This window comes from Phoenix dactylifera, unplaced genomic scaffold (assembly GCF_009389715.1).
Source record: "Phoenix dactylifera cultivar Barhee BC4 unplaced genomic scaffold, palm_55x_up_171113_PBpolish2nd_filt_p 000451F, whole genome shotgun sequence".
Classification (NCBI taxonomy): Eukaryota; Viridiplantae; Streptophyta; class Magnoliopsida; order Arecales; family Arecaceae; genus Phoenix; species Phoenix dactylifera.
In genome coordinates, this window is record NW_024067882.1 from 17,242 (window position 1) to 29,600 (window position 12,359).

General features: G+C 39.4%; 1 protein-coding gene across 1 annotated transcript; it reads left to right on the forward strand.

Moving 5' to 3' along the window:
* The first annotated feature begins 356 nt into the window (after window positions 1-356).
* Window positions 357-5,170, forward strand: LOC103723203 (uncharacterized membrane protein At1g16860-like). The gene is made up of 6 exons (XM_039118933.1): window positions 357-737; window positions 1,780-1,897; window positions 2,583-2,644; window positions 3,992-4,147; window positions 4,329-4,540; window positions 4,818-5,170. Exons 1-6 carry the CDS (start codon window positions 357-359, stop codon window positions 4,951-4,953), a joined length of 1,065 nt encoding a protein of 354 aa, XP_038974861.1. The 3' UTR covers window positions 4,954-5,170.
* Window positions 5,171-12,359: the final 7,189 nt, after the last annotated feature.

A 12,359-nucleotide genomic window follows, 5' to 3' on the forward strand; every position in this document is an offset into this window, starting at 1 on the left:
TCAATCTAATCAGGACCAAAACCCATTTAATTATAACCTTAGCCGAGTCAACACAATCTCCTTATATGTTTTTCTGTAGTTTTCATGAAAGATTGCAATCAAGAGAGAGAGACAAGTTCAAAATCTGGTTTAAGAAAAGAATTATTTACCTCTTACCATAATTTAAATTTAATTCAATGTTTATTCAATTTCATGGTAAAATATGTATTTATCAGTTTAAAAATATTGATAAGTGCTATGGAAGGATGACTAAATTATAAATTATTAAGCACTTATCAGACATAGCGACACAAAGGAGCCGATGCGTAGCGACTCGTGGCTCCTTTCTGTCGCCTTCTTCTTCGGAGCCCGCTTCAATGGCAACGAGAGGCGATCGCACCCCGGCCATCCGGCCCCTAGGGCCTCATGTTCCCCATGATCGAGTCCCCCGGCGCGCCAAGCTCGCCGTCTCATTCTGCCGTTTCCCGCCGCGCGGCGTCCGCGGGTTCGCCGACACAGTGGTGCGCGCCTCCGCCTACGGCATCGACGATGGCTACCTAGCGCGGGTTGACGAGGAGCTACTGGTGATGTGCCAGGTGGGGATGGCGGCGGGGCTGGCAGAGATTGAGGTGATCGCCGGCATCGAGGGGGTTGACGTGGTGCAGATGGAGCCGCTGGATCTGAGCGCGAGCATGGGGCATCTGTGGGATCTGAGGGATGCGATGAAGGAGGCGGAGAGGAAATTGGGGAGGAATCGAGTCTCTGATTCAAAATATTTTTTTAAAATATTTTTTTAAGAAAATATTTATAACTATCCATTTAGCAACGCTTAAAAGCGTCGCTAATAAACATTGCTAAAAACCACCTTAGCGACGCTTTCTAGAAGCGTCGGCAATTCTTTTTTCCACTCTGACATAGCCGACCCTTTGGCGACGCTTTTAAAAGCGTCAAAAGGAAACAGACCGACGCTTATAAGCGTCGGTAAAGGCCTTAAAAAGCGTCGCCAAATCTTGTTTTTCATGTAGTGCAATATGAATGCCTTCATTATTCTGAAAAAAAAAAAAAAAAAAAAAGAAAACGAGAATGCCTCCAATCCACGAGTAAGTACTTCTTGTATCCTATGAATATTTTTCTGTCAATTAATTCTAGTTATCAAAATTAATCATATGCTATTAAGTTTTTACCACTTCTTGATTTCTATATTCTGTGCAACCATTCTTCTAGTTTTCATTGCTCAAATAAAAAGAAAAAAGAAAGAAAGAAATCCTATTCTTCTAGCTCTCTCTTAATGTTTTTGTTGAGGAAAAAGGTATTCTTCTAACTTATTGGAGAACACTTCTGTTTCTTTTTTTCACCATAAGAAAAACAAGGATGCTATTTTAGATGATAGAGATCTCTATATTGATAGAGATCCCTATATTGATGTAGGATCTGGACTCATGAATGGTGTTGTGAAGCGAGTACTTTTGCTTCTCTCGTGCGCTAATTTTGTGCAGGCTAGTTATGTTGTCATATCTATACATACATAGATACATAGATACGAACATACATCCATACATGTGCACATGTGCATTGACAGATGTATATTTTTGTTATTCTCTTTTGATCGTTCAATCTCATATTGCATGCAGAAACTATAGCCACAAACACAAGCCTCAGTCCATCCAGCACAAGCAAAAACTGTCTAATCTTCTTCCTGGGCATGTTGTTTTACATTTCAACGTGAATGGTTTGAGCTTTTACGATTATGGATTTGTTTATAATGAGTTTCAGGTGCATTTTTTTCCAGATCATCCTTAGTTTCATCCAGGAGCAACGTTTTTGCACGACCCTTGTTCCTGTAACCAGCAGACATACTGCAGTATCTTCTGCCTGTTAGGGTCTCGTGGAGCATTCAATCTAATCAGATGGATTCCAGGTATCCAACATATCAACTCTGCACGGTGTGTTTGTCTCAGGCTGCCCGGAGAAGCCCAAGAAGTGCCAAACAATGAGCACTAAATCCATGCCATACAGTGGTGGCGATGTTAGACAATCTGGAGAACTTGGTAAAATGTTTTACATTCCTGTCGATGAACCGAAGTCAGGGAAGTTTCTTCCTATTCCAGATGCTTTTTCAAGAACCGGATCAGAGTTGCCAACTCTCAATCAGGACCCGTCATGCTTGACTATGTTAAAAGCTCAAATAGGAAAAAATGCAACTCCCTAGTTTATGGCCAACATGGCGAACTGATTCGAGAGTTGCCTGCTCGTCATCCTAGAAAAACCAAGGCCATGGCTTGCAAAAATTACGTTCCTCCAACCGGACTGCTGGTCACTTCTGCACACTCTCAGCCACTCAATTTTTGTGGCATACCCCAAAATGTGTCTGCCCCTTTGGATTCCGTGATGTCAAAGAAGATGCATAGCACTTCCTATGTACACAAAAGAACTGTCAATGATCTGGGCAAGTAGGATGATAATTATTTCATGAGCAGTTTAACCAAGTCAATATTGCAGCCTGTGATTCTATCATTCATGATGGGATGGTGCATGTATTCTTCGTTTTGCTCTCAAAGTAATCCTTCTTGTTGTTGTTAACCCTTTATTTGTTGTTGTTGCAGCACTTTTCATTTGGAATACTTGTTGCGGAAGGAAAGCCATAATAGAATTCAAGATCACTAGGGTATGTATTTTCTACATACATGATTAAGATTTTTCATTTTGATGGCTAACATTTCACTGATTGAATGAAAACCAATTCTTCAATATAGACGCTTTCTTTTTTGCTGAGGCTTCTTGAATTTTTGTTATATCTCTAGTTAGATCAGGTGAATCTAAATGTTGTACAACTTAATGTCATTATTTGCAATTCTACTGCTACATAGAGTTTATACAAATGGCGAAATGTCAAAATCACAAACAAAACATCAATGTGATACAGTTCTAGCTATGAACTAATGTCTGAAACTGATCTTCAATTTAGCTGAGTTCTTACCCTGCTTATCAAGTTATGATGGAAACTTAGGGACATTGAAGAGCGAGTATGCATTAGCTGGATGGAAGTATCTAATGTTAATGTTAACTCTATGTTACAGCAAAGAATGTAAATGAGGATAGAAGTGGATAGAAAAACTCAGTTCTATGCTCATTCTAGAATATGTAGTAGAAGACTCATGATTGTAGACAAAGCTAGCTCCCACCGGGAAATGTAACATTAGTTCTCTTTTTGAAGTTTATCCAAAGCAAATTTTCAGGTTTTGTGTCACTACTGGTTTTTCCAATAAAAATTGAGTTTCCATTGTGTGTTCAAAAAACTTTGAATTTCCAATTTAAGAATGAGGATATGCACCGGTTTCCAATATTGCAAATCTCTGTTTGGCTTTTCCTTTTTTCTTGCGGAGAAAATTCTTGTTCTCATCTATGGACCTCTATTTGCACATTATGAAGTTTCCAAATTTTAGTGTAAAGCAGACATCTAGTTTGGGTATTAGAGAACCTCATAGTTACAGAGGAAATATAAGGTTCATAATTTATTGTGGCCAATTCATGAAAACTTCCCTTAGCTAGGCAACACGAAGAGATTAGTGCAAATTGTAAAGATTGATTTTATAGACGGGAGCTGATTGAAAGCTAATTTGCAAAGCCAGCACTAAGTAGGCCAGGCAACCTATCATTTGCACAAACAGGGCAGGCTGCCTAAAACATTTCCCATTCATTATATGTGGATTTTCTTAATTGCTTTTGGTTTACTGATAGAGAAAGAAAGTGTCCTTAACGACTTCACTTACGGCATTCGGTGTTGGTTTTGCTGCTAAAATAGGCTGAATAGCTGAAAGATTGCCATAACTGTTTGCTCTTTAGATTCCCTTTTTCCTCTGCTATTGGATTCTTCAGTGTCTTTTTTAGTCGGCTACTCATATTTACAACTACTGCCGTTTATTACAGGAACTAAAAAAATCATAATAACTTGAATATCTTTAGCAGTTTTATCATATGGTTTCATGTTTAGTTATATTCAATAAGTTTGCAGGTGGTAGCTTGTACAAGTGCTTCTTTAGTGTCATCTTTTCAGAAGGTACCCAGATGCGTGTGCACATCTGCCAGTTTATATGAATACAGGGGTTGGCACTCGAGGGCTGCAAATCCCCAACATCGCTGCTTTTCCTGGGGACTCAGATCAGTGGAGGTGAAGCAATCTAAAATGTTGTCATAGGATCTGATTTGATGACCAGAACTAGCAGCTGGAATGTGTAATATAGATAACTATATAGATATTTAATTGGATGCTGAGATAATCATACATATCTGCTCTCCTTGGTTACTTCAAATTGCCCAACTCTCTAAATTTGTTCTTAAATCTTTGGCAGAGGCATGTGGTCGAGTTTCAGATAACTGATCCATATTCTGGTTTAAGAGTGTTGGTGATGACAGGCAATAATTCAGAAGTGACCCAACTTGTAGATGACTCCATTGTAGTTGACATCGAACGAAACGACCAAGATTTGCCTCCAGACTTGATCAGGTGGTTAGAAGAGAGGAATATATCACGCGATGATCGTGTAATGCGCATGAAAGAAGGGTAATTGGATATGCTAAGATAATGATAACTTGATTGATGTATCTACATATTTTTTTTTTTAATTCTCTGTGCTAAAAAGTTGTAGATCTTTGATATTTGCGAGTCTTTGTTTTAAATTTACGACCTTAGAATTTTTGTTCATTCAAAGCTAAGAACTAAAACTAATCCAATCATTTCATTCATTTATGTACCAGTGGTCTTTCTGTAGCCCATGGGTGTGAGTGAGATTTCTAGCCAGATATCATGGAAGTAAAAGTCGCTTCTTTCTTAATTGTAGGTGTATCAAGGAGGGCACTGCTTCGAAGCCAGTCTTTACGGGATTCCAATGGACCAAGTTTATACTACCTGCGAGACTAGAAGGTATACCATTCAGATATGAAGACACTAAGAAGAGTAACGTCGTAGTAGTGTAGCTTGTAAATTGATGGGTGCATTGAGGTCAGGCATGTGCCAGTTCCAAGATATCTCCCCAGTGTTTGTTGGCTGTTGGAAGTGACAGTTGCCTACAACATGCATGACCATGGTCCAAAGTTTAGAATGGTTTGAAGTTGGAGATGTTTTCCTCGACTTCTATAGATTTTTTGGTTCCTTCCTCCTTCTTGCTTTTGTTCCTTTTAAAACACTTTTTAATTATGATTAATTTAGTAACTAGGACATATACACACACACACACACACACACACACACACACACACACACACACACACACATATATATATATATATATATATATATATGTGTGTGTGTATGTAGAGGAATCACTAAATTCATAAATTAATCATATATATATAATTTAGTAAAGGTGCTTGTGATTGCCCGATCTATGACAAAGAATCGCCGAATCACTAAATTCATGGCGAAGGATTGTTGACTTAATAGATTGAATTTGATGAGTACAAAATGCTTGAGTATAATATTAATAATTTTATAGTATTCGAAAGTTAAATTTGTCTTATGGGAAGCTAAATGAGGTTGAAAAGTTGGAGAAATTTAGAAGAATAATTTTCAAAGTTGAAGAAATTTTTTGAAGAATTCTGAAAGTTTTTGAAGTGGATGAGTCGACCCTAGAGGATCATAAGTCAACTCTTGCCGAGCACGAGTTGACCCAGGCATAAGTTCAGTCAACCCTAAAATGGGTGCAAATAGAAAACAAAAGACAATCAAAACCAATTCTTCCATGAGTCGACTCTAGTGGATCATGAGTCGACCCCAAGCAAACTCGAGTTGACCCTAAAGATAAACAAATTGACCCCAATAATGAGCACGGGCGAAAGACAAAGCACAACGAAAACAAAAGCTTCCACGAGTCGACCCTGAACATCACGAGTCGACCCCTAAACATCATAAGTCGACACCTAAAGAAGTCGAGTCGACCCATCTACACCTGACAACAGTAATGACTAATTTTTCTGCAAAACCAGAATGGCCATATTCACCTCCAACAACTCTTCCAGCCTCTCCAACAACTAGAAACATCTTGCAACAACCTTTTGAAAGTATAAATGTATGGGAACACCCAAAGAAGATAAGCAATGAGGAGAATGGATTAACGAGGACTGACAAAAAGAAGTGCATTAAGTGTGAGCCTCAAAGATCATATCTTCCACATCCAAGAGCTTTCAATGCTGAGCTTCAGAGCATTATTCAAGGCCAATCACTCCATCCTCAAGAGCTCCATCAAGTCACAATCAGCTCATTGAGGAGCATTATCTATTTCTATTTGTAAATTTATTACTCCTTGTTCTAACAGGTTTCAAGAATTGAAACTTGAAAAAAGGTCCATCCAAATCTAGAATTAGATTGTATTCAAACATAGTGGCTTAATTGAGGAGGTTTTGGTTGATTAACTATAAAAATTAACTAGGTTGAGCATGCACCTGTCTAAACAATCAAGTTGTAATCTTGGAAAGATTATAGTAGAATTTCTAAGAAAGATTTCTCCGGGAGTAGATGTAAGTGTCAGGTTTGGCACCGAAATACTATAAAATTTTTATTTCTTATCGAATATTAGGCCATTAAGACATTCTTTATTTCTTATCTTTCACAAAGGATCTTTGGGCCTATTTATAGCCTGAATCTTCGGTAAATCATATCCCAACAAACTTGGATCATGCTGTAACAACTTACTGATGTGGCGTAACACCCTACGATGTGCCATAACCACCTGGAACATGATGGAATTACTAGGACCTTTCTTAGGAAAGAGAGAGTTTAGCTTCTCTCTCTTATTTTCTCTCTTATTTCTCTCTCTACAAAGTTTCTCTCTCTTGATTTATGGCCAGACATGTTAATTGATTTAGGTTGACCATTCCATTGACAACCAAAACAAAACTCCTGATTGAACTCGGTCCAAGATTCTCTCTACTAGACTTTCTTTCTCTACCAAACTTTCTCTCTCTACTCCCTAGTTGGATTCAGTAGAGATTCTTCACAGTGATTTTGATTTACTCTAGTAAAAGGTCTTAATCTACGGTCGCCGAGTGGCATGTCAAAATGAAAGTGAGTCAGCAGCCTGAGCAGCAAGGGGCCTTCTGACCTCTTAGTGATCCAAGAGGATAAAGATTCAAAACTCTTACTATCAGTGTCCCTATTGTTGATGGCCCCATTGACATCGCCTCTTCTCTACTGTCCGAGTCTCCCAAAGATGAAGTTCAGAAAGAAGTGGCGGAGCTTTGTGAAGTTTTTGCCGAGTTACACGACAAACCCTCGTAGGCCTCCATCACTCTTCTAGATCAGCCTTTGCACGATCCAACTGATCTTCCTGACCAGCCATCGCAAGGCCTTACTCATCCAACTCACCAGCCAGCACAGACTAAGTCACCACATGAGCCTCAGCTAGAGCCAAAATCAAACCAACAAGGCCTATAAATAGTGACCTAAAGTAGCTAGGCTGATACAATAGCTATTTCTTGCACGGATCCAATCCCGAAGTCAATTTCCAAACCATCACTCTCAAGCTCATCAACCGCCAGCCAAGAGGCCAAGGTATATAGTCAACTCTATGCTATATTATTCCACCTCAATCTAATGAGCTATCCCTCTTTGCAGACTAGCAATGTCGTGGCCAATCCATCTTCAGCTTGCTGGCCTAGGTGAAAGCTAGCTAGGCTTGCAGCACATTCCACCATGCCTCCTTCAACCAAGGCATTTACTTCATCAAGTCCTTTAGTAGAAATCTTGAAAGCTAGAAGAACCGTTTGGGAATTCACTTATTTGCATCTTGATGACTCAGCCAGTCCTCGAAGAATAGCCGAGATTTGCAGTATAGTCAACACTCCACTGCAAGTGTGAGGATCCGTGCGGACGTGTGTTTAGTCCCATATCGATTATTCGCTGGGTAGATCTTGGGTACTTATACAGGATCAAGGAATCCAAATAATAACCTTCCGGCTAGCCATTTTGGGTGAGGTCTTGGGTTGTTACAAATGATATCAGAGCGGACCCGGCCCATAACCTATGTGGACTAGGGGATACTGCAGCACGGATCCATTGGAGCTGACCACGGGCCAATCGTGGTGTTTGTGATTAGATTTGAACAGATTTGAACCCTTAACCTGACGAGGACGTCAGGGCTTGGACGGGAGGAGTATGTGAGGATCCGTGCGTGCGTGTGTTTAGTCCCATATCGATTATTCGCTGGGTAGATCTTGGGTACTTATACAGAATCAAGGAACCCAAATAATAACTTTCGACTAGCCATTTTGTGTGAGGTCCTAGGTTGTTACAGCAAGCCTCTGATCTACCTATTGATCAGATGGTGAACTCGACTGATTTAAGGACCTGGCTTTCAATGTCTTTCTAGATGCATTAAACCATTGCCTCAGAGACCAAAGAAGTCAAGCAAAGGGATTCGCAAAATGATGAATTCAAGCTCGACATCACTATCTTAAAAAATGAAATCCAACCATCCCAGAAGACATGCGACAGCTTCTCAAATGAGATCAGGTTGATAGAGCATTTGATTACCTCTCTGGAGGCTCAACTGATAGAGGCTCGCATCATGTTGAAAGTGCTAAAAGTGAATCCAACAGAGGAGGAGAGGATACATGAGACAAAACTCCATGGTTTGGTCAAAGCACGTGCCGGCTCCAAGGTTGCATGTCTCGGTTTCCTTCCCTTCTAGACAAAATAAGCAAGGTTGATGAGTTCACCGAACAGTTACAACATGAGAGAGAGCACAGCCAGAAATTTGTAAACTCCTTTGCACATTGTACCCATTGATAGAGCAATGGATCATCCTTTTATTTGAAAGCAACGAGCGAATCTGTTCCATCCACTGAACTTTATTGCTACTTCTAATACTTTATTTATTTTTAACTTCCACTTATGGATCGAACTTGGAACCATCCACGGATATCGGTGGTGAACTTAGACATCAGTCATGATGAATACGTGGATCTCCGATTATTCGAATCACTAAATCCCCCAAACCGAGTCAAAGTTTTCATTGTAATGTTGCCCTCCATTGTTAGGCTTAGTACATGCACTAAGTAAAAAAAACAAATGGCATCCATTGATAAGGTTGCCCCTAGCCCTTATAATGGGAATAGCCGATATTATAAGCCCACTGTATTACTGCCACTCATTTCTTACAGAATGATCGATTCTACCATCAGAGACCCCTGTCGGTGCAGGATTACCGACCTTTCCAACAATGACTATAGATTCCCGTTCCTAATAGCTCTAAGTGTCGATCTAATGTGGACCAAAATATCCACTCCTAGTTTCATTTGGTATAACCCTGCACTTGTTGGTGGAACTTCCGCATTGCCTCGACCAGTGAATCCTAATTAAGGACTCTATAGGATAGTCTTCAACCTCTTTTTAATGATAAGCTAAAACCCCAAAGTTAGGTTCCTCAAAGACCTCGATATTTCCATACAAAGATTAATAGGCCAATTAATCCGTCATGAAAATAGAGTCGACTAATTCCACCACAATGTATGTCGGAACATATTGTGGCTTATAATACCGGCTTCCAATAACAAAATGAAGTCTCTTGACCTATTTTAACATCAGAAACAAGAATACCATGTATCGCTCCATAAATATCTTTAGTATAGCAGCCACTTTACTTGCAACTGCTTCATTGATCTCTGGGTGCAGTGGCATGATAATAGCTATGCAATAATGTCCCATAGAGCATTCCAAAGAACTTGTTTCCTTACTCTTTTCCATCTAGAGGGAAAGACAAGCATCCCAGCAAGCTTGTTAGCCTCTTTTCTCGTACTAGGATGGTTAGAAGAAGGGTGACAGGTCTTATGACTAGTTTGTGCATAAGTGTGCCACTAGCGCCAAATTAGCTGGAAAGAAGATAATGAAAGGATAATAATTAAAGTAGTGTAGATGCAGGTGCCTTGACCATCAAGAAATTTTGCTACCGCAACACCGCCCCATTCAATAGAAGGAAAGATAGGGTATAGTCCGAGCTATGATCGAAATACTTTATTGCTACTTCTACTGATGAATTAGAGTCCTACTAAAAAAATAAAAATTTAAAATTTAAAAATAAAAGCAAGGATAAACTAAAGATAAAAATAAATTAATTTCATTGGCGACACACAATAAAGTAACTGTCCACCCTAGCAATAGTCACTATACCAATTTATTGAAATAGCGATATTATATTTCATCAGCACATAGAAAAGTATCAGTAATTTAAACTTTTTCTTATGTTTGATAATTTTTTACCGAAATTGATGATATAATATCATAGAGGTAAGAAAATTAATAGATACTAGACTTGTTACAATGGCATCTAATAGACGTGCTAGTAATAGGCAACTACAATTCCCTTGTTTTTATTATAAAAAAAGTTTGCTGTCGTGTGCATCCATGTTCTGATTTTTGTGAGAATAAGTACAGCTGGAGCCAATTAATTAGTTGAGGCAAGAGTGATCCGAGTCTAGAGAGAATAGTCGTCGACCCTTTAGCTCTCTCTCAGATGCTCGTCCAAGCAGCCTCCAAGCCCTCGCTCGCCTCCTACTGTGAAGCTTTATCCATCCGGCTCACCTCCGAGAAGCCCATCCATGTGCAGGCTCCAAGCCCTCTCCCGAGTCCCACCTCCGACCAGAGCCCTAGCACCAAGAAACCGTGAAGCTCTACACATCCGGACTCTCTTCGTGCTCACCTACGAGAAACTCGCCTCCTCTTCCTTCTCCTTCTTCAATTAAACCCTCCCACCCCGACAAGCAGTTCAAACCATCCAGCCTGCCAGCCAAAACATCCCCGTGATAGCTGCCTCTTCCATCACCTAAGGCTAACAACTGCACGAGTTGCAGCACCTATGGCCACCCTTGTGAGTCCTTAAAACCTCTCTTATCTCTTTTAATCGATGCCCTATAGTGGATTTGGCAATGAGGAGAGGCTGCTGGGGCATGCTCTCATCCATCGACCGGTCCTCCTCTTCCCTAGTTGATTCCATACCTAAAGCTCCTAAGTTAGAATTAGGTTAGATTCAAACAAATCCAGTATAATGCAACTTTCAACTACCTTCGGCCTTTGTCACCAAATCCAGTGCTCCGACGTGCCCGCTCTCAGAGCTAAGTCTCCTCCACTTCTTCCAAGTTCTTGCTCTCTCTCTAAACCCATATCACCTCCTTAATTTGCTGTTCTTCATCTATAACAGCGAGCTTGGTTTCTTAATTTATAACCCCGTGGTTGTGAAGAAGAGCAAGGAGGAATTAGGTGTTAAAGATGATGAGTACGGCGGGCTCCTGAAAGAATTCTACGACAATGTGTGACACTCCTGAATTTGCCTTCTCCTTTTTTTCTATTTCTTGTCATAATTTTGATATTGGATTGAGATCAATCCTTATGTTTGAAATGGTGTCACTCATTTTTTCTACTGGGTATTTTATCGTATAGGTTTGGAGCCGATTGTTATAAGTTTGCATGCTGAGTGCTTGATTATTTTTTTAATTAAATTCAATTGTATTGGTTTAATTGTGTTATTGTTTCGGTTTTAATTGTGGCTAGTGCTTGAGATAAAGTTCTTTGGGTGTTTTGGAGAACCTTCAAACTAAGTTTTGCATGCTTTACTTTCAGATTGCTACTTACTAGATACCCGTCTCATTCGGCATCATTACATGAACACGTAATGATATCATGGGAGGTTCTTTCTTAAGGAAATTGATTCAATATGGTCATTCAGTAGTGGTATTATGTTTAAAGATAATGCAAATTATAGGAAAGAGTAGCGGTATGACGTTTAGTCTTAGGTGAGCTAGTTTGGATTTTTCTTTAAAAATTGAGTAGGGTAGACTATTTTATGATCATTTGTCTATTTATTATAACATTTGGTAGTCTCCAGATGATAGGAACTAGTGATCATAGCCATTTTACCAAGTAGAAGTTCTTATTGTCATGAATTTGATGGTTTATGTATTTGTAACTAATAGACATATATGAAGTTTCCTAGATGATCCAATGAGCTTACTAGTTTTAGCATCATGATCTGCACTTGATTATTTTCTTAGGAATTATTGGTACCATTTTCAAGGTTGAACCAGGTTTTCAACTCTGATATTCTCATTGTGCTTTTGACAAAAGGTATTTCAGAATTTAAAAGAAACCCCCGTGATTTTGTTTTGAAAGAAAAAAGAACTCTTGAATTTAACAGAGAGCTGATGAATTTCTTGTTCCGAAAATTTGGTCTGCCCCTTTCTTATGAAGTTCAGTTAAAACGGAAACCAAAATAGAATCTGAGTTATTAGTTTATTCCATGGCTTCCACCAACATTTTACATATGTTATTTGTCCTGTTTGAATTTCAGAGGCCATCTCGCTGCTGTGGTCTGCTAGATTTCCTAATTAGATAA